The sequence below is a fragment of the Echinops telfairi genome, unplaced genomic scaffold (genome assembly GCF_000313985.2).
Source record: "Echinops telfairi isolate 266 unplaced genomic scaffold, ASM31398v2 ScPeMD7_3533;HRSCAF=4204_0, whole genome shotgun sequence".
Taxonomy (NCBI): Eukaryota; Metazoa; Chordata; class Mammalia; order Afrosoricida; family Tenrecidae; genus Echinops; species Echinops telfairi.
This window is the reverse complement of record NW_022107431.1, coordinates 40,427,826-40,451,092: the sequence shown is the minus strand read 5'-3', so window position 1 is coordinate 40,451,092 and position 23,267 is coordinate 40,427,826. Positions and strand designations below refer to the sequence as shown.

The window sequence follows — 23,267 nt, the reverse complement described above, 5'->3', positions numbered from 1 at the left end:
ACGTCTCCCTTCACTCACTTTTCTGTTGTCCGTCCCCCAGGGAGGAGGTCACATGCAGTTCCTTGTAATCGGTTCCCTCCTTCCTACCCACTCTCCCTCTACCCTCCCTGTTTCGCCACTCATACCACTGGTCCTGAATATGGCAGTTTTTTTAATTCCTTATTTCTGTTGTTGAACATTCATCACTTCAACAAGTTCTGCATGGACAATTCTGCATCATTGATTACATTCGTCAAGTTGTACAACCATTCTCACGATTCTTTTCCAGTGTATTCTTCCCCTGTTAACATACTCACTACCCCTATGTTTTCTGTCTTGTTTTACAAGTTGTTATTGGTGCTTTGATCCCATGGTGGTAGATCTGAAAAGAGCACAATGCTCAAAGGCAGACATTCTTTTCTAGTTAAGCTAAACTATTGTTTGATTTTAAGAAGACGTTAGAGATGATTTTTAACTTACGTTTTAAAGATCTCAGGGCAATCGCTTCAGGAATTTGTCCAACCTCCCTGACTCCAGAAGGACTGTATTCTATGAGAATCTGAAATTCTGTTCTGCATTTCCCCCCCTTTTGATTAAGACTCTTCTGTAAGGCACCTTTGTAGCACAGTAAGTCAGCCGTTTTCTCCAGCGACTCCATGTGAAAAAGATGAGGCTGTCTGTCCTTGTAAAGATTTAAAGTCTTGAGAACCTGAGGGCGCACTTCTTCGATGTCTTATAGTGTCACTATGGGTCAGAATTGAGAAGGTGGCAGTAGCTTTGCTTTGGGTTTTGGATAGGATCTCTAATGAAAATGCTCAGCAATAGATAACTGGTCACCATCAGTTCTGATATCAGGCAAAAGAGGTGCTTGTTCATGGAGGCAACTACCCACACATTGCTTATCTTCTGATTCCTGACTGCCCCTTCCTTTTCCTTGGATGGCTACTTGCAGTGAAATAGGCACTATGGAATGAATTAGGAGATAGAACAGAAAACACGAACCAGTTAACTAAGATAAGATGTTCCATTGAGACCATGACTCTAACCTCCAAGCCAAGAATTTAAATATCCCGTGAGGTATATGGTTGTATATAATCAGCCTCAGCAGTGAGTCCTGGTTGTTGATGGAAATAGATCAGACTTAACAGTTCAACTTGTTGCCAGGTGTACAACTTAAGGACAGAAATTACGTTAATCAGCTTTACAGTCCTGCCCTTCATCAATACTATTTTTCTATCACCATGAACAGAAGCTCCATACTCCGTGAACAGTAGACATTTTTCCATTTCACTCAACATAATGTCTTCAAGCTCCACCCATATTGTAGCATGTACCGGAACTTCATTTTTCTTGCTAGCTGAGTAATATTTAGTTGTATGTATGTACACATTCTTTAGCCACTCATCTGCTTATGGGTATCTAGGTTTCCACCTTTTAACCATTGTAAACAACACTGTAATGAACATTGGTGTACAAGTATCTGTTTGAGTCTGCTTTTAATTCTTTTGGGTATAGACCTAGGAGTTGAATTGCTACGCCCATATGGTAGTTCTATTTTTAGTTTTGAACAGCTTCACTGTTTTCCACAATTGTACCATTTTGCATTCCTATCAGCAATGTTACCAATCGGGCAAGCGTTGAAAAAAAAATTGTCTTCCTCTGAATTATTAACTCTATAAGTTCTTTAAGCATAACAAATCAATTTTACAAGGATATCTTTTTTCAGTCCTGAAAACAAGAATTTAGATGATGGTTCCCCCTTATTTCCCCCTTATTTCTAAAGTCATAAAATCTCTATAATGTAAGACTGGGCGATTTTTAATATTTCATCGATTTCATTATATACAGTCATGCACTGCATAACACTCCTTTGGGCAATCCCCAACTGCACGGATGCGTGTGTGTCTGAAAAGACACATATTTACACACATGCATACACGTATGTAATAGAGATCAGACATCCTGATTGGGGAACTACGTGCAGTGGACACAGCGGTGCCTGCGTGCAGCATGCATGTAGATCTACGAAGCTTACCATGGAACAGCTCCGCTCATAGACGGCAGCACCCAGACTCATGTATCACATGTCTCCTTAGTGTTTGTAACACTTCTGTTTAATTTTCTTTTAAAGATACTATTTTGAAGTGCATCCTGACTCCTCCATGCCACAAAACTACTGTTAGTGAAAGCAACAAGTGGCAAAGAATATCCATTTGGAAGTGAAACAAAGGTTATTAACACACAGGTGGAAAACCAGTGAATGCTGTTATCTGCAATGTAGGCACATTTGCTCAAAGTCCAAGGCCTAGAGAGCTATTTCACAGATTGTGTTGTGGAAGTTAAGTAACACATGATAGTATTTACAAGCTAATACATATTTTTCTAAGTGGAGGGGCATCAAACAAGAGGAAGCCTCTCAATGACCACAGTGGCAGCAACAAGGCGGCTCTAACAAGAACAATTGGGAAGACGTCACAGGATGGATGGCGTTTCATAGGGTCTCTGTGGGTCGGAACTGACTCGATAGCACCGAACAACAACCATAGCAACAATTTTGAATCCAAAAATGGATCCCTAGTGGCGTGTAGGGGCCATGTTGGGCTGCTAACTACAAGGTCAGCAGTTCAAAATACCAGCTGCTCCGCGGGAGAAAGGTGAGGCTTTCTACTCCAGTAAAGAGTTACAGTCTCAGGAACCCGTGGGTTCTTCTCTGCCCCTTAGGGTTGCCTTCTGTTGGAACTGACTGTATAGTAATGAGCGTTGTCTGGAATTTCTAGTCAAAGAATGCATTCTTAAAACCACTGTTAGCTGCCCTTGTGTCGGTCTCGGGCGCCATGGCACTGGACTGGGGCTCCATAGAGTTTTCACGGGCTGGTTTTTCAGAAGTGAGTTACCGGATCTTTTCTTGTACTCTGCCTTAGTCTGGAAGCTCTGCCGAAACCTCTTTAGCATCGTTGCAATATGAAGGCCTCCACTGACAGACAAGTAGTGGCTGCCCTTGAGGTGCATAGGCCAGGTATCAAACCTGCTTCTCCCCCCTGGGTCCTGGAGTGAATTCTGCCACGGAACCAACAGAGAGCATATTCTTGATACTGACGCCAGTACACTTTATTTTAAAATTCTACCATATATTTGGTTATGCTTAGATTCCAATCGTTTAATTTTCTTATCTCCTCTAAAAAAAGAAAAAGATAAGGCACTTTTAATATACTTACTCATTAAACATGAAACCTATAGTAGTATTATAGCTGATTTCATTTTCTTAATTTAAAAATCTTTATCAAGATTTAAAATTAACCCCCTGAAAATGTTCGGTATGTTGTTGTTTTTTAATTATAAACAAAATCAAGATTTTAGCTAAATTATTTAAAAAACTAGTCGTGGGGGAGACTATTTAATTGCTCAGAACTCAGGGAAAGATATGAAGAAACTTAGGAATTGTTTTAGTTTTTGAATTGCGGACAAACGCAACTGCCTATAGAACCAAAAAGATTGTACAGTCGATGGGACATTTTGTCTCTTTAACTCCGGCCACAGTCAACAGATTAACAACTTTCGGACTTGTTTGTTTTAGTGTGGTATAATTTATCTTGTTAAATTAAAAATTTTCCCCTAAGGTTGCATATTGATGGGTTAAAAGATTATAAATCATGTGCAATTGGTTTTTTCCATGTACAGTTTTCTTTTGCTTTTAAACAGGAAATGTTGTAGTTTTTTGCTTGGTGTTTACTCTTTTCGAATCTGACAATGGATTCTACATTAAAAATTATGTTGGGACAATTTCTAAAGCAGTCAGAATCAGGCCTTTTTTTGGGGTGGGGTGGGGCTTAAAGACATGGAATTGAACATTTGTTTTTTCTTGCAGGTGAACTGGCACAGAGGTTGATGTCAACATGCCATTAGTAAAAAGAAACATCGACCCAAGGCACTTGTGCCACACAGCCCTGCCCAGAGGCATCAAGAATGAACTGGAATGTGTCACCAATATTTCCTTGGCAAATATAATTAGACAACTAAGTAGCCTAAGTAAGTATGTTTTATATTAATAGCTGTACTCCTCTCAAACTGGACTGGTATACCTTCAGAGAATTAACATGTTCTTGGGATTGATTTTTTTGGGTGGTATTGGTGTGATGAATACAAAGTTATGCTGAGAAAAATGTATCGTTTTAAGTAAAATCTTGAGTTTCAGAGTCATGTCTGAACTGTAGAGAACGTGTGAGATCTGGTGAGTCTCACTGAGTTGATGCCTACAGAGTAGAACTGCTCCCTCTCGCTCCCCAGGCTGCGCACCTTCAGGAAGGGATCGCTGGGCCGGGCCTTTCTTCCCAGATGCCTCTACGTGGATGCAAACTGCTAAACTATTCACCCAGAGACTTGTACTTAAAGAAATGAAATTCCAACAATCTGTTAAAAATTTCTTCTAACCTTTCTTTTAGTCTTAGGTAGTAAGACTTTTCCTATTTGAAAATACTTTATTCATACTTTATAGAGTTTCATCTGTGAATTTGTCAAAAGAAATAAAGGCATTAGACCCATTTATGTATCAATTCTTTATCCAATGTGTATTAAAGAATACCTGTAGTCATATAGAGGCATTCTGGTGGCACAGTGGATTAAGCTTTGGGCTGTCAACCAAAAGGTGTGTGGCTAAAACCCACCAGCCACTCTGGGGGGAAAAGGAGACAGTCTGGTTCTGTGAAGATTTTTGTGGCCTCACAAATCCTATCGAGGCAGTTCTGTTCCGTTCTATCGGGGTCACTATGAGTGGGAATTGACTCTGTGGCTGTGGGTTTGGGTTTTGGGGTCTGGTAGTCTTATAAATGTATGTGCATATGTGGCAGACATTGGGACCCACGCCGCTCCTGTGTTTTCAGCAGTATTGGAACAGTGTTGTGCAAAGTACAGTAGAACAATGAAAGGAAATAGAAAATGTCCGGAGGATCCCAGTCTTATCACAGGACTGTTGCCCTTTCTAAATTTCTCCACCTATGTTTTAATATCTTTTTATGATAAATATCTCAAATTCAGTGTAACCACGTGACGCCTCTTGTTTTCTGTTACAAACTTCTGGTTTATGTGGAGCTGTTTGCTACAAGCAGGTCCTCTCTCACCTTCTGTAAGAGATGCTTAAAACAATTCTCCTTGCCATAACATCTGCTATTTCCCACCCTAAGCAGAGGAGATAGACAAACAGACCTGGGATTCCTGCAACATTGATAATAACACTTTTTAGGGGGAAAAATCATACAACTTATTTTAAGAACAGAGTTCTCTGTCAGTTCTCTGAGGAAGAAGATGATGAGCCCCTTTGAAATGCTTTTTGTTCATTTCAGTGCCTTCTGAGGAAGCCAGGAAATGAGAACATGAAATTCAGTATTACCAATCCTAAGCAGCCTTGACTTCTTCAATTTACTTTCCAAACTTCCTCTCTTTTCTCTCCTTGGTAACCTGCTCCTTCTCACCTATCCTAGTGCCCAGGATAACAGATTCAAGCAAACAAATTACCCCTACTCTATGTTTTCTGTATGAGGTCTCTCTATGAAATAACCCTTAGTCCTTTTACTGCACCAAATATACTGGGAAACAGGTTGGTAGGCCTGGAAGATTTGAGGAGGAACAGTTGGCAGAACACTTTTAAGGAGTACCAGAGTGGTACAAAGGGGGCTGGTAGTGCTGTTGGGCAGGTGCTGGACTGGTAACCCCAAGGCTGTTGGTTCAAACCCATCCGTTTCTTTGAGGAAGAAAGATGAGGCTTTCCGCTCTGTAAAGATTTGCAGTCTCAGAAATCCTATAGACTCACTGTGAGTTGGAATTGACTCTGGTTCTGGGTTGTGGGTTTGGGTGGTACAAACTGTTACCTTGCCTGCAAGGTATCATATCCACCCAGAGGCTGCTTTAAAAAAAAATCAACCCTTACAACCTTATGGAACACAGTTCTACACAGACACACATGAGATTGCCTGTATTCAGATTCAGCAGCAGCCCGTGGTTATTGTCAAGAGTAGACAACCATTTGGTTCCCTGAAGACTGACTGACTCATGCAGGGCGTGGTTAGCCCCAGCAGGCAGCCACTGTTCTGAAGGGTTCCGAGGCTGGTGTCTTCTTGGAGCTTTGGACCAGGGTGTCCTATTCCAGCAGAATAAAATGAGAATCACCCAGAATTGTAGAGACTTCTGCAGGTCGTCAGAGGAATGCGTGTGGTGAGGCAGGTGGGGGCAGCACAATGAGTGAAGGGTGTGTGCTGGCAACCATGCAAACATGGGGTGGAATCTGGCCCACAGCTTCAGGTGAACAGGACAAGCAAGAGCTGTGTTTTCGCTTACTTACTAGAACCAATGCCCCCTTTTAGAAACCAGCACCAAACCAAAACCACTGCCTTCAAGCCAATTCTGACTCAGATCAACCTTACAGGAAAAGAGTTGAACTGTTCCTGAGGGTTTCTGGGAGCATAAATCTTTATAGGGGAGTAGACAGCGCTCCATCCTTCTCCAAAGGAGCAGCTGGTGGGTTTGAGCCACTGACCTTGCGGTTAGCAGCCCCATGCTTAGCCTCCCATGCCACTGTGGTTCATGGACTCTGTTATTTTGTGTGTTGGGCACTCTTTCTAGATATTTTTTAATCTAGGGAAACATTTTGCTATTATCAGAGGTCTAACATGAGAGGTGTGGAGTGGTCCCCGGTCAGCCCAGCTGCCTGAAGGACATAAAACTGTCAGCCCTAGAGTCTGATAGGCCCAGTCTGGTGTGCATCATGATGTGAAACAGCAAGTGGACAGACAAAAGGAAGTGGTTGAAGTGAGAGGAACGAGCAATGGAAGGGCAGTCCGAGGGAAAGAGACAGGCGCTCTGCTCCTGCTGCAGCAGCACAGCAGAGCTACTTAGTTACACATTACTTCCTATTATTCAAAAGTTACTCAGACTTAAAGAGAAATTCTACTTCATCTTTTGGGTTGCATGGTTAGCTTCTTACTACAAACCTGTATTCATCTAAAGAATGATTTTTTCCCTTTCAGGTAGGAATGGCAGTGAATCAAGAACACAGTGCAGAGTGTTGTGATTGGGCTTAGTCATAAGCGCACTACACCAGTATTATTTCACCTGTTGCTGACGTCAACTTTTTTTTCCTCCTCTATCATATTCAGTGTGAAATTTTTGTCTTGATGCCTGTTAACATGGAGGTGTGGTTCCCAGCAGCAGACCCTCACAGCCTGCCCACAAGTTTCTAAAGCGGCTCCTCTCCCAGCAGGATTCTTGCTGTGCTTGGCAGAAAGAAACCACTTTTCAGCCCCAGAATCAGGCCTCTCGAGCAGCTGGTCCCAGCCCTGAAGGTGTATGGGTTGTATCCCTGTTAGAGAGACCCCTGAGGCCAGCGTGTGGCAGCTGTCCCCATTCCACTGCACCAACCAGCCTCCCCACTCGGGCCCTTTGACTCTCTGCCTGTGCACATGCAGAGGGGCCCCCTGACCCTCGCGTGGATGCAGTGGAGCTGACTAGCTGTTGGGGGTCTGCGGTTCCAGGATAGTATGAGCCTGCACAGCCTTCTGCGGGGCTGGCCTCGTGTCCTGGGCACGTACAGGCCTGGCTCCTGCCATGGACGTAGAGCCAGTCCATACCCAGGCTTGGTGGGCCCATGTGCAGTCTCTGCCCATTTCTGGTCCGATACCTAGATGCAGACGACCACAAGGAACTCCGCTGCGCCCAGGTCCAGCCATGAACTGCCCCGGAGCAGACACACAGTTTCAGTGGTTTATTTCCCATGACGTCTGGACCATGGGATAGGTACCATTATTATGCAAATGTGACCAAAATTAACATTTTGGGGCTTGTGAATAAGGCCTTTTTCTGGAAATGGGTAGTAGTAGTGGGGAGGTATGCAATAAAAATGGGCATACTATGCCAAAACCTTTTTTTTTAAAAACATAGTTTTGTCATTTCTACCTGATGTGGGTGCACTAGTTGCAGAAAAATACAGTGGTTTTCCTCTCTGGAATTTAGATCTCTGACCACTTTCCCGCTTAACATAGTTAGAATCTGGAATTAATTGTAAAAGACCTCCAGATAGTCAGAATAAGTAAATCCATGCAATAAAAAGCACGTGCATAAAACTAGCCAATCGATCCCTCTCTCAAAGCCGGTTTGCTTTCACATGTGATTATGTGGGTTCCAAACGTGTTTCAGAAGATAAAGAGAGGCGGTAAAAGTATGGAGCTAGAGAAACAGGTATATATGGAAGGGATCCAGAAGAGGTGGTTAATAGCAAAGGTAAAAATGATGTAAAGGAAGAGAAATATGAAACCTGGAAAATAGTCAATATCAAAGCAAATATTCTAGAACATTTCAGGGGACTCCTCTAGCTGTGGGTAATCATTGATTTTCATAATGACACCGAGTCTTCAAGATTCCACTTTAGTTTATAAGACGGAAGTTTATGGCCATCCGGCATGATTAAAGTCATACTTGATGTATTAAATAGTCATGTCTGGATTACTTAGCCCACTTGATGATTGACATGGTTCCAGGTATCTGAGCATTTTTAGTAGGATCCTAATATGAACACTAAAACTGGAAAACAGCAATAAAGGAACCCTGCAGGGCTGAAGGCTGGTTATCTTCTTAACCTCGTTACACACATCCAAGTTTTTGTGAGATTTCTCCCAGTTGAACATGATTCTGTTTGGTTACAGATAATTACTGAAATTCTTTCCCGTTTTATCATTGTCTTAACCACCACTGTGGCTCCAGTGACCTGCGGGATGTTTTACCAGTCTCTCTGCCCATTGTCTTTCTCCTGTTGACTGTGGTCAGTTCATGTTGCCAAGATGAACTGACGGGGCCTGCCTCTTGCTCTTAAGCATAGACAAGATCCTTTGACGGATAGGTTGATGAGTGGGTGGGATGAGTAGATAGGTGGGTAGGACGGCACATAGATCGATTGGATTGATAAAAGAAAGGCAACCAATAACAGAATCCTTTGCTGTTTGATAAAACTACATGCCTCTTACCCCAAATGAATGTACCTTACTTAGTTGAAGACTATCAAACGTGGCTAACAGGGAAACCATTTTAAAGAGTGTAAGCATGTATCTACGTAAAGTCTGCAGTTTAGATGACAGGAGCTGAGACACTAGAGGAGCTTGCCAAATGACATGTATGTAAACACTTCTCTCTCATAGGAGCTCTCGGATAATCGCCTTAGAAATAAATGTAACCTAGATAGTGTCCTGGGACCTCAAAGTCTCAATGTAGGAAAAGCATTTATTTTATTTTATTAAAAGCACATATAATAATTGACTCATCTTTATGGTGTAGATTCTCTGGCATAATGTTTATTACTTTATATATTCTAAACACACCTGAATATTCCTCTTCATCGATTTTCTAAAATGTTTCCTTAGCTTATTTATGACAGAAATTTCTACGCCCTTTCACCTTTTAAAATACGATTATTTTGGCTTCTCTTTTTCAGTAATGAGAATTTATTCGACTAGAGAAATACAAGTATTTTAGATAGATGGTGTTTTGTTTTACTTTTATGAACTAAGAACAGAGAATATAAACTAAATGTAAAGGTTGTGAATGCTGATTTGAGATGGAAAGACCTGTTATTTGAAGATATTCTGCCACGTTTATCATCTCTAGCCTTCAGCCAATGGATAGATATGTAGAAAGTAGGTGTAGTATGTTTCTATTTTAGAAAAAAACACAGAACACAATATGACAGGGCTAGGGTTTTAGACCAGGTTTCCCAGGGTTTGTGTTTTCTGTTTGGTTGTTTGTCCCCACTCTGTCATAACTGGATAACTTTTTAAAGTTTAAATAGTTTCAAATAAGTGCAAGCTTCAAGGGAACAGTGGTTTTAAATGTTGAATTTTTTCTATATTTCGGATCACATTAAATGTTTTGGTACATATTTCATTTTTGCTTAGGTAAATATGCTGAAGATATATTCGGAGAATTATTCAATGAAGCACATAGTTTTTCCTTCAGAGTTAACTCATTGCAAGAACGTGTGGATCGCTTATCAGTTAGTGTTACACAGCTTGATCCTAAAGAAGAAGAATGTAAGTTTTTTTACTTTACATTTTAAGTAATTTATTTTTCTGTATATACATTTCGTTAAGTGGGGTGAAGAATAGCTTTAAAATCTGCCAAAGCCCTGATTTTATTACAAATGCTTTTACCCATGACCTTATTGTACATGTTGTAATAAATCAGTGAATTATTTATTAAAAAGATTAGTATGACTAGTGTTTTTCCAAATTTTTTAAACTTATTTTTGTACACTAAATAGCTTTTAATTTTTTAACATAAACAAAACATTTTAACCAGAATTTTTCCTCCATTCTTATCCCTTATAATTAATTTTTCATGAATTTTTGTCTTAAAAAGTAAGATGGTTATGTGTGTGTAAAACTGCAAAAGTCCGAGCTAGGTAATTGATTGAATGTTACTTCTGACGTTAGTGAATGTTTCCTTGAAATATATTTTGATGAATTGCAATGTTGCAAGTTATATAATCTGAACTTGAATAATAAAGGATATCAGTGGAACAAAGCAAAAGGGAGAATGTAATGCCGGATGTCTTGGTGATTCAACGAATCAAATTCTTTTGACACAGTCTAATTTAATGTGTAGGAAAGGTGAATGAATACCTTCTGGGCTAAGTGTACCCTATTTGCAAAGTTTGGAAATCATCGCTCTGGACAAGGCAAAGCAAGACTTTTAATTTTTTTAAAAATCATTTTTTGGGGGCTTGTACAACTCTTATCACAATCCATACATCCATCCATTGTGTCAAGCACATTTGTGCATTTGTTGCCATCATCATTCTCAAAACATTTGCTTTCTACTTGAGCCCTTGGTATCAGCTCATTTTTCCCCTCCCTCCCCCACACTCCCTCCGTCAGGAACACTTGATAATTTATAATTTTTTTTTCATTTCTTACACTGACCCATGTCTCCCTTCACCCACTTTTCTGTTGTTTTTCAAAACTACTTCATTGAGGTACAATTTGCATACTATACAGTTCACTCATTTGAAATTTAAATGCATAATTGAGTGACTTTTAGCTATTCATTTTGCCATTTTCACCACAGTCAATTTTAGAACATTTTCATCACCCCCAAAAGAACCTCGTGCTCATTAGTAGTCACTCTATGTTTCCCCTATACCTGCCCTGGATGGTCACTAATCTACTTTCCGACTGGATTTGCCTGCTATCGTCATTTCATATGCGTAGAATCATAATAGTATGTTAACTTTGAGCCTTTTTCACTTAGCATGTGTTTTCAAGGTTCACTTATGTGTGCCATGTGTTAGTACTTCATTCTTTGTTATATATGTATATTTCACATTTTGAATGATAATATGAACACACGTGTACAGCTTTTTATGTGGACATATATATACATACATACATACACATATACATATATATACATCCTTAGGAGTAGAGTTTCTGGGTCATAAGAATCAGCCCTATGTTTAACCGTTTGAGGAACTGCCAGGCTGTTTTCTAAAGCAGCTGCACCTTTTATATTCCTACCAGGTGATTCCAGTTTCTCCACATCCTCACCAACACTTGATATGACCTTTTTCTTGGTAGCCATCCTAGTGGGTATGAAATAGTATCTCATTGTGGCTTTGATTTGCATTTTCCTGGTAACTAATGGTCTTCAACATCTTCAAATGGTATTTATATGCCATTTTTGTTTAGTCTTTGAAGAAATATCTCTGTCTGTCAACATACATATATATATCCTTCGCTCATTTTAAAATTGGTTTACTTGTCATCTAATTACTGAATTGTAAGAATTCTGTATATTTTCTAGGTCCAGATCTTTTTTTTCTTCTTCTTTACAATTATGGAAGTTTATTAGTGATGTTCACAGCTTATCACAAGCCATAATCAGAAAATATTAAGGATATAGTTATTGGTCCACAGGAACATCTCTGCAGCCAGCAGCTAAATATGTGTATGCCTGTCTGTCTGTCTTTCTTCTGCCTAAGGAGACTTTGCCTAACATAACTTGGAACAATATATTTCCTTTATTTTCTTCGATGAATTTTAGTTTTACCTCTTACATTTATGTCTGTGATCTACTGAGAGTTAACGTTTGTGTTTTGTGAGGGAGAGATACAACTTCATTCATTTTTATGTGGATATTCAGTTGTTCCAGTACTGCGTATTGAAAAGAATAGTCATTTTCCCTCTTTTTGAATCATCAGGGCATGCTTTAAAAAAACAATTAACATTTTTTTCTTAAAAAAAATGTTTTTTCTTTCTTTAAAAGCGTTTTTAAAAATGGGAGTTTATATATGTATCAAATGATATTAAGTAAATAAACAGATATCAGAACATTCTGGAAGTAACTTTACTTGCCTAACCCTTCAGCTCTGTAAAAATTGAATTCATAATGATGGCCTACATTTAGTTTCTGGTACCTACTTATCCATCTAGCCGTTCTGTGTCAATCACCACGAGATTTATGGCTTTTATCTTGGAAGTCTCTTTTTGAGAAAATATGTAACCTCAAGACAAAATGAAAAATAAGTGTGACAGGCCCCATATTTTAGTTACAGTGAGACACCAACTCTTTTCCTGCGTTTTTATCGTGGTGCTGACATAGACGTGCCAGACGGCGCAGCGGTGCCGCTGCTGGACCGCAGTCCCGGGCGCGTGGCAGCGCGTGTCATTGCTCCCCAGCTCCGTGAGCCCAGCCTTTCACGTCGAATGAGGCTGAGCTGTGAGGATGGCAGAGATACCGTGTTGAAGAGGCTAATTTAAGGATTGTTATAATTGTTCAGCACTGTCCTTGCTATGGCGTAAAGTATATATGCATATTTAAGGTCATGTTACATATGTAGGGAGTTGCCCAATTTTGCGTGTCAGGAAATCACTTGAAGAATTAAGAATGCATTCTTGTATACTTATCTTAGCGTACCACACAGCCCCAAAGAAAATTAATAAATGGAGCTTTTGATAACATGATGAAGTTGTGTGTGTGTGTGTGTGTGTGTGTGTGTGTGTGTGTGTGTGTGTGATGAGGCATCACTAATTACTAGGAGTACTAAGGTACCAGATGGTCTTGGTCTTCAAGAGCATATAGTCTAGGTAGATATCTTTATCATACAAGATAAAGATAACTGAAATAGACAATAATACAAATCACCTTATATGTGAAAATATTTTCTGTAAAGTTTCGTTTTGATAGTACCTATAGAATACACGCATATTTACTGTAGTTACACAACAGTGTGTTATGCCTAGGATGCTTATTTTTTTTATCTTACTGTTATAAGAAAAGGCGAAATAATAAAGTAAGATGGAATAAAAGATTATAGGAGGGAGGAAAAATTGTAAATGGATGGAATCTGGCTGTGTCAGGTAGGGAAAAGAAAAAGATACTTGGTGGGAAACGTTGATATGCTTCAGGTACCATTGAGGACATCTAAGGATGAATTAATGCTAATGTAATTGGTGCCCTGGTGGCATAGTGATTACACGTAGGACTGCAATCCTAAAGGTCAGCAGTTTGAAACTACCAGCCGCTCTGCAGGAGAAAGTCAGGGTTTTGTACTCCCGTAAACAGTTAGGGTCTCAGAAACTCCCAGGGTCCGTTCTACTCTGTCTTAGAGGGTGGCTATGAGTGGCACTGACCTGATGGCGGTGGGTGGGGTGAGTGAAGTGATTGGAAAAATGCGGCACAGAATGCCCTAGAGCATAGTGGTAGCACATGAGAAGTATGGTTCTGGACTCGGACCTCTTTAGCCATGCTGACTTCTACGTGCTGTCTGTGGCTTTGCTTTTATGTCAAGTAACCTTGATGCAAATAAAACAAATGCACTTTTTATTTTTGTATTAGTGTCTTTGCAAGATATAACGATGAGAAAAGCTTTCCGAAGTTCTACAATTCAAGATCAGCAGCTGTTCGACCGCAAGACTTTGCCGATTCCGCTACAGGAGACCTACGATGTCTGTGAGCAGCCGCCGCCTCTGAATATACTCACTCCTTATAGGTGAGCAGATTGGGCCTTGTCGGGGCCGGTGCCCATTTAAACAGGCAGTCCTCCAAAGGTCTCTGTGCCAGCTGTCCCCTGGCCATCCGCCAGCCGTAGAAAACCTTTGCATTTTTATTCATTTCATGAGTTCTCAAGACCTTATAGAAGAAACAAGACCTATTTAAGGAGTCATTTTGAACAAATTTTAACATGGAGTTGTTATTGTCCTTTTAATTTTTAATGAAATGGAAAATGAAAAAATAAATAGCTTAAATTCTACTACAGTACCAAATTAAACATTTTCATTTTTGCTTATTCTTACCCACTCTTAATCTATATGCATTAATATGTTGCATAATAAACGTGTCAGTTTTTAAATGTTTCCTCCAAATTTCATGTAAAATTTGGAATTAGTCAGACTTTCCTCAAAGAGCTTTTATGTGATTTGTTAGATGGATAGATTAAGATGCACAATCCACATCCTGAACAAAATATTATTCAAGGGCATCTTGAAAACTCTTAAGTCGGTGTGCAAGTGGTGGGTGTAAATTACGCCACTAGAATGCTGCTAAGTGATATCTTCTGGATTTGCAAGGCTAATAAATTAATGTATTGGCAGAGACTAACCATTTTATATTCCAAGTGATGTTATTTTCCTTTCAGGCTTTTATATTCGGGAGAACTCTCTGTAATTACTGGAATTTCTAAAAGAACTTACAGAAAATTTAGTATGTAGCAGGAGAATATTGTGTTGAAAATTGTTCAGCTGTACTTTGAATTATGAACACCGATTCTGAAAAGTATTTGTTTTTCCATTTTCCTAAGTTTTATATCTGATTAGTAAGAATTCTAATTTATTTTGGCATTGCTTTTATGCATGTTGTATTTTATCAATGTAAGCAAAACATTCTATAAAATGACTTTTTTGATTGACTCTGTAGGTTTTACTAATATTATACCTTAATTGGAGTTTTTTTATTTCAGAGATGATGGTAAAGAAGGTTTGAAGTTTTATACCAACCCTTCATATTTCTTTGACTTATGGAAAGAAAAAATGCTGCAAGATACAGAAGATAAGAGGAAGGAAAAGAGGAAACAGAAGGTATTACCAGAGATTCAAAAAATGGAATTGTTTTTAGTGCGCACACATTTGTATTTGCTGCATCTGTAGGGCCTTGTTAGTCCTAGACTTTTAGAGGTTTTGTTCATTGAGTCATTTTAGTCCAATACTGAAGTCCTTGTAACTACACAGAAACATCACATCTAATGGGGAGCCAGATGAGCAATTAGATATTACAATATGGGACACACAAAGAGCCATAATAGTGGTTCCCATGAAGAATTTTAGTAGCAAAAATAGTACTTGTTTTAGGGCACAGTGTTGGTAAACACTTCCAACAAAGCTTATGATTAATCTTGAAGAACAAGTAGGAATTAAATGGACCAGGGAAAAGAAGAGATATTGGTAAAGTTGCTTTAAGCTAATAGTTTCTTACCACAGAACATATCCTAAAGGGTTGGAGAGGTTATTTTATTTTCACGGTTATCTGCCTGTCTTGTTTCTTGTTTTCTGCTTTCCAGTAAAATTAACTTGATTCTGCTTTATGAGCAAAACTAGATTCGGACAAGACTATGAAAGAGGTGAAGTCTGTCTTCATTCTTCCGCTGTTTCTTTAATAGCTAGCCCCACTTCCCTATTACTGTCCACAATGCCTTCGGGCTGTTAAGAAGTCTGTGCTAGACAATTTCCAGTGTTCTATGCAGTTTCCCAAAACAGTGACTGACAGGCCACATTACTCCAACTGTCAGTGTGTTGTTTGACAGACGTAGTGGTTTTCATCTTGAACTGACATGCCTTAGTGGACGTACATGCTTAGTTCATTGCTCGTTCCCACTTCTGCCTGGCTGGCTTCAGCCATGTGTGCTATACTGGACCCCTTTGGATATTTGGCTTTGTTATATTACTCTGACCCTTCCCTTACTTTCTCTCCCATGAAAACCACTTCTTATTCTAGTTTTCAAAGACCTTGTTGTTTACTGAGTTGTGCAGTTATTATATGTGGAATTGAATAATTGGATTTTTCACATCTTTGTTAGCTAATTGATGACCTCCCAGTTAACATAGCCTTAGTCAATATTGGTTAGAGGTAGGTAACGCCATTAATGGTAGACAGTTGTTCATAACTGTAGACCTAAAAGATGTCTATTAGGACCAAAATTGGTGAATTTTTTTCATCTGAAAGGATTTTCCATATTGACCTCAAATTTTACTACTTATGCTTGCTATTTGTATTTTGTAAATCAGCTTGTATTACAGGTTTAAAAACAGCAAGAAGTACAAACTAGCTAAAGATTTAACTCTGTGTCTACAGATGAACTACATGTTACTTTTAACCGTATTAAGATGACACGGTTTTTATAATATTGATGTTAGAATTTTTTATTATTATAACTTCTTTTTGAAAACTTAGCACTTCAGCATTTGGCTTTGTTTCAATACATCTGTTATAGCAGAAAAATCTAGATCGTCCTCATGAACCAGAAAAAGTGCCTAGAGCACCTCATGACCGGCGGAGAGAGTGGCAGAAGCTGGCCCAAGGTCCCGAGCTGGCCGAAGACGATGCGAATCTCTTACATAAGCATATTGAAGTTGCTAATGGCCCAGCCTCTCATTTTGAAACAAGGTTTCTGGTTTTGTTTATTTGGTTGGTTTAAAAATGAATGATGAAACATTGGCTTGAGTTGTGAAGTCTGTTAGGCATATGGACATGGTTAGAAAACCCCAACCACTGTGAGCCTACCAGAGTCTGCCTTTGGGCAGCCTTAGGTTTGTCACCTGTAGAAGGAGCAGACTGGCGTAGGTGATCTTCAGGGGGTTAGCTTTCATACAAAGTCTTAATTCCTCTTCAGTGTTTGAGGCAGTCTGCTCAAATTTCTTAATAGACAAATAGGAAGTTTTTGAAAACACTGCACCTAAAACCAAGGCGTTGAGAAGGGGCCTGTATTTTGTATCCTTTTTCTTTCCCCACACTTCCTTTCTGTGCCAAATCCCCTACCTCATATTTATCAGGGCCTTCAGACAAACTAATTCCTTGTCCTTATTTGTACAAATATAGAACAGGGCCTTCTTTCTTGGAGGCCAGGAATACTGACTAAGGAACATGGCACCCTAGCAAACATAAGCTGGCATCCTTCCGTGAAGGAATATGTTTATGGCTTACTGATTTGGAGATGGGAAGAACACATGTAAACTTTAAGACCTGTGTATGAAATTAAGCACTTGATCACTAACGGAAAGGCCAGTGCTTCAAATCCACCAGCTGCTGGGCAGGAGAAAGACGGCATTCTGCTTCAGTCAAGGTTTGCAGCCTGGGTAGCCCTCTTGGCAGTTCTGCTCTGCCCACTGGGCCACTGTAAATCAAAACTGATTCAACGGCAACAATTTTTATTTTAGAAAAATTTACATGTGAGGGATATTGCTTATATGCATTAAAGAAAGTGAAAAAATTGATAACATCTTATTTCTTCTTATTTTAAGTAATTAACATTTTTATCTGTTTTAAACTTGTTCTTTGCACATTTGTTAAAATCAACTTGATCCCCAGAATGTACTACAGTCAGCAAACATTATAATCTTCACATGCTCAAAATATCTAAAATTTTGTTTCTAGCTTATAAATATACCGTATATACTCCAGTATAAGTTGACCCGAGTATCACCTGAGGCACCTAATTTTACCACAAAAACTGCATTAAAAATGTGCTGAAAAACTCAGCTTCTATACCAGTATATAGGTATATGCTATATTACTCAGTTACTTCCTAAGTGACCTAGCACCTGTGAAGCTATCCAGAGGGCAGAAACAATACAGTAGCCCTCACTGTGTGCCAGCATCAAAGAGGACTTGCTCCTTGGGCTACTTGAATGTAAAGGTAGAAGAGTCCAGTGTGAGATTCCCCAGCTTCTTGTTATCAGTATCTTGTCAAGGAGGAATAAAATGAAATAGAGTTAAAGAGCTCTGAACAGGGTGCTAAAAACAAATGATCTTTTCTTTTGAATAAGGTTGCATGTTATTTTCTTGTAGTCACATAATATTTTCAGTGTTGTGAGTTAATCCTCCATTATAAAACAGTAAAGTAATGATGATTTTAGCAAATCTAAATTAGTAAGAAGGCTGCATTATAAGCATTCTTTGAAAAGTAAAATTTATGTAATTGTTTCAGAAAGAATTGGCATTCAAAGAATAACCCTTAAATAGCCCCTGGAGAACGTTTTTTTTTCATCAGGAGCTCAAGAAGATGCACTGACGTTAGGTGTCTTTGCTTCAGGCCTCAAGCGTATGTGGATCATATGGATGGATCTTACTCACTTACTGCCTTGCCCTTTAGTCAGATGAGTGAACTTCTGACGAGAGCTGAGGAAAGGGTCTTAGTCAGACCCCATGAACCACCCCCACCTCCGCCAATGCATGGGGCTGGAGATGTGAAGCCCATACCCACCTGTATCAGGTATGTTGAGACAAGCACACGATGCCTTTTCTCAGGAACCTGTGATGTTTTTCTTTAAAGGACCAGATCGCTTCCTAGTTCTTTACTCTATTTCCTTTTACTAGGAAGCAAAGGGCATTCATAGAGTTCTAAATAAAGGCATGTACATATGTAAATATATATATGAGGATGGGGAAATAGATCTATGTGCACATATTTATAGGCTTAGTATTAAAGTAGCAGATGGACTTTGGGCCTCCACTCAAGTACTCCCTCAATGCAAGAACACTTTGTTCTATTAAACTGGCATTCCATGATGCACACCGTCCCGACATGATTGCTGAAGACAAAGTGGGTGCATAAGCAAATGTGGTGTAGAAAGCTGATGGTGCCCAGCTATCAAAAGATACAGTGCTTGGGGTTTAAAGGCTTGAAGGTAAACAAGTGGTCATCTAGCTGAGAAGCAACAAAGTCCACATGGAGGAACCACACCAGCCTATGTGATCATGAGGGGATCAGGCATCAAAGAACAAAAAATCATATCATTGTGAATGAGGGACAGTGCTGAGTGGGGCCCCAAAGCCCATCTGTAGGCAACTGGACATCCCTTTACCGAAGGGTCTTGGGAAGGATACGAGCCAGACAGAGTGTAGTGTAGCAACAATGAAACATACAACTTTCCTCTAGTTCCTAAATGCTTCCTCCCCTCCCCACCCCCACTTAATGATTCCAATTCTACCTTACAAATCTGGCTAGACCAGAGGATGTACACTGGTATAGATAGGAACTGTAAACAGGGAATCCAGGGCGGGTGATCCCTTCAACCATTGCTGAGAGTGGCAATACCAGGAGGGTGGAGTAGAAAGGGGGAACCGATGACAAGGATCTACATATAACCTCCTCCCTGGGGGATGGACAACAGAAAAGTGGGTGAAGGGAGACATTGGACAGTGTAAGATATGACAAAATAATAGTAATTTTTAAATTATCAAGGGTTCATGAGGGAGTGGGGAGCGGGGAGGGATGGGAAAAATGAGGCACTAATACTAAGAGCTTAAGCAGAAAGCAAATGTTTTGAGAATGATAATGGCAACAAATGTATAAATGTGCTTGACACAATGATGTATGTCTGAATTGTGGGAAGAGCTGTATGAGCCCCCAATAAAATTATTTTTTTTAAAAAAGGCCAGATCACCAATATTGAGATTTGTGGTCATATTGTTTCTGTCAGAGCTACTCAGTTTGACTCGTTACATGAAAATGGCCATAAAGTATACATAAACAAACAAACCTGGTGGTGTTTCAGAAAAACTTTACAAAAACTGGGAATGAATGGGTCAGATTTGCCCTAGGCCATAATTTTCTGGTAAGAGCTGACATGGTCTCCTGAGAAAATCCAGCTAATAAGAATTACTTTAAAAATTAAAGTGTGGTTTTGGTTTTGTTAATAGCTTTGTTATTAAGAATATGATGTATAGTAATCAAAATAAGTAGAAATTTTTGGAATGTGGTTAAAAAGCTAACTAAGGGGCTAAAAAATAATAATAGGCAGTAGATCTATAGAGACAGTAACTGGATAGGGACATGGCAGGGGAGGATGGGGGAAATGGGGAGCTAACAACAATGAGTGAAAAGAAAGCATTCTGAAATTGATTGTGGGGATGACTGCACAAATATTCTTAATATGATTGAACCCATGAAACGTTTAAAAATCAAAATTTAAAAAATAATAACCCAAGATGTGCTTATGGATGTTACTTTAATCTTAGTGGTAACAGTCTAAGAATTAGAGGCAGAGTGGACAGTACTCCTGATCATTTTGTGGTAAAGATATCTCAAATTTTAACTGTTAAGTTTTATCCAAACTATAAGTTTTGTAGTCAAGAAATATTGGAGAAATTTTCCTAATAGACCAACAGAGATCACCTTTTCAACTTTCAGTGAAAAAGTTGAGCTATCACTGACTCAGTTGATGTCCATCAGGAAGGAAGGAAGACCATAAATGTCCTTTTGTGGTTTTTAATTCATTGTTAATGATTTAATCACATGACATATGGAAAGTCTTGATAATTTAAATATAAAGACAGCATTATGTTGCTCACAAGTATGGCTTTCCTTTTTTTAGAAGATTACCTGTATAATACCTGTAAATGTACGTAATCAGTGTGGAGCCATTACAAAAACTCACTTCACAGGGTAGAATTGAGAAGTGTATTTACGAGTGTGAGCGTCAAGTCCTTGAGCCATGTGTGACAGGTAGTGAGAGGATGAGACCTGTAAGGATACTGCAGAGCAGCCGGTCACCTGCCCCTTGTCCTGGTGGTGTACTTTGGGTTCTGATGTCATTGTAAAGCCTGCTGAAGAGTTTCAGGTGTCTGTAGGATCTGTTCCTGCCTCGGCCTAGGTATAATTCTGAATAGTCATTTAGGTGTGTGCAGTTACTTTTTCTCTCTAGGCTTTTCTCTTAACAACTTGCTGGCATCTCTTTGTCCTTTCAGTTCTGCTACAGGCTTGATCGAAAATCGTCCTCAGTCTCCAGCGACAGGCAGGACCCCTGTGTTCGTGAGCCCCACCCCTCCACCTCCTCCACCACCTCTTCCATCTGCCTTGTCAACTTCTTCATTAAGAGCTTCAATGACTTCAACTCCTCCCCCACCAGTGCCACCCCCACCTCCACCTCCAAGCACTGCTTTGCAAGCTCCAGCAGTACCCCCACCTCCAGCTCCTCTTCAGATCGCCCCTGGAGTTCTTCACCCAGCCCCTCCTCCCATCGCACCTCCCTTGGTCCAGCCCTCTCCGCCAGTTGCTCGAGCTGCCCCAGTGTGCGAGACTGTGCCAGTCCATCCTCTCCCACAAGGCGAAGTCCAGGGGCTGCCGCCACCCCCACCACCTCCTCCTCTGCCGCCTCCTGGCCTTCGTCCCTCGTCACCTGTCACAGTTGCAGCTCTTGCTCATCCTCCTCCTGGGCTGCATCCAGCTCCTGCTCCTGCTCCGGGTCCCCATGTTCCATTAATGCCCCCATCTCCTCCATCACAAGTTATACCTGCTTCCGAGCCAAAGCGCCATCCTTCAACCCTGCCTGTAATCAGTGATGCCAGGAGTGTACTTCTGGAAGCAATACGAAAAGGTAATTCTTCCCGGGGCTGTTAGTAGCATTGCTCTAGGTTTTTGTAGCACTCTAAATACTCGAGATAATATTGTAATTTTGAGCTATATAATTTCAGGCTCTTATGTTTTGAAACAAACTTTCAAAAGCAAAACTATGCAGCTCTTGTTTTTAAGTCATTTCAAAGAAACTGTTTCACATTGACTTACTTTCTTTTCATACTTTAGGGATTCTTTAAATGTTTATCAAATGAATGAGAAATTGAAATTGCCAGATTTAAATGTTATAGAATATTTAGTTAAAATCCTAAACAGTGTGTCTAGTAGGCACATTAACGCCTTTAAAATGGTGTTTTCTTCACTATTAAGGTATTTTTCTGGTCCATCTTTGGTTACACTTTTGCTCCACCAGATGGCCTTTAGAGGACTTAAGTTAGTTCCTTACTTTCCGAGGAAGGACTTCATATGCAGTCGTTGATTCCCTTAGCATTTCTTCAGCAATAACTATATAGCAGACAGACTGCACTGATGGGAGGCCAGAAGCTCAGTCGTGTCTAGGAGCTGGGATTTGGGTTTTCGAGACTGAACTTCTGGGATTTGCTCCACCAGGTATTCAGCTACGCAAAGTAGAAGAACAGCGTGAACAGGAAGCGAAACACGAACGCATTGAGAATGACGTCGCCACCATCCTGTCTCGCCGCATTGCCGTGGAGTACAGTGATTCGGAAGACGATTCGGAATTTGATGAAGTGGACTGGCTGGAGTAAGAACAGCGCATTAATAAATAATTACCAAGCCGAATGCAGACGTCCTTTGTGGTGCTTGTTCTTTGAAAATGTTTGGTCATTCGAGTGTTCTGTTTTCTTTTCCTTATGAGAAGTAACCCTTTTCCTCCATCCTTTTTTTTTTTATTTCTAAGAAAAGTATTAGAATACTTTCAACTAAATGTTTTATAGTGGCTTATCTTGTTTTATTTTATTTCCCCCCCGAAAAGATATAATTTGATCAAATAAACCACTAAGTATTAAGCATGGGCAGCTGTTGTTAGAGTAGCAGATTCAGTTTTTTGATATACATTGTGCACTTTGTGACTTTAATTTAAGGAAAGCGACTGAGGTTGGATCTTGAGGGCAGCTGTATCTCTTAATGAGCCTTATCACATTTCCGTATGTTTTACAAGAAGAAACACTGCCTTGGTTATATATGGATACACTCAGAAAGTACCTTTAGCTTATAGTGTTGAATTCCCTTAAAGGAATGCTTGAATTTTTGTTTAGTTATAGTTTTATTGTTTTTTAATACTTGCCTTATTTGAATGTTTAGCAGTATCTCCTTCCCACTTATATATTGTGTGGTACGATTTTGCTTGCCTATAAGAGTTTTAAATTTTTCCACGTGAAATACTCTGGCTTAAACATATATGTAACTTACATAACTGTTAAAAATAACAGTCTGATTTAATAAATGGTTCATTTTAAAGCTTCATGGGTGTTTCTCTTTTAATAAAACATTTTTAACATGCCATATAGTAGGCTCTAAATCCATCATGAACTAAATTCAGAAACACAGCAACTTACAATGCCCTCGGATTTAGACAAATTTCTATTGTTTAGATGTAGGGTAGCTTTTATGTCATCATTTCCTTCTCAACTCGAAAAGCAGCCCTATAAGGTGAGGTAGGGCTGCCCCT

General features: G+C 39.7%; 1 protein-coding gene across 5 annotated transcripts in view; it reads left to right on the top strand.

The window, feature by feature from the left end:
- Window positions 1-23,060, top strand: part of WASF1 (WASP family member 1) — a 64,553-nt gene extending 41,493 nt beyond the window's left edge. For 3 of the 5 annotated variants that reach the window (XM_045294694.1, XM_045294693.1, XM_045294692.1), the window contains exons 2-9: window positions 3,845-4,005; window positions 9,909-10,043; window positions 13,849-14,002; window positions 14,969-15,086; window positions 16,496-16,668; window positions 18,314-18,493; window positions 20,971-21,599; window positions 22,187-23,060. In XM_045294694.1, the coding sequence (XP_045150629.1) occupies window positions 3,873-4,005; window positions 9,909-10,043; window positions 13,849-14,002; window positions 14,969-15,086; window positions 16,496-16,668; window positions 18,314-18,493; window positions 20,971-21,599; window positions 22,187-22,344 (1,680 nt within the window). In that variant the 5' untranslated portion in view covers window positions 3,845-3,872 and the 3' untranslated portion in view covers window positions 22,345-23,060. The remainder of the gene's footprint in view (window positions 1-3,844; window positions 4,006-9,908; window positions 10,044-13,848; window positions 14,003-14,968; window positions 15,087-16,495; window positions 16,669-18,313; window positions 18,494-20,970; window positions 21,600-22,186) is intronic. The other 2 variants (XM_045294695.1, XM_045294696.1) reach the window with 2 other exon arrangements.
- The last annotated feature ends 207 nt before the right edge of the window (window positions 23,061-23,267 follow it).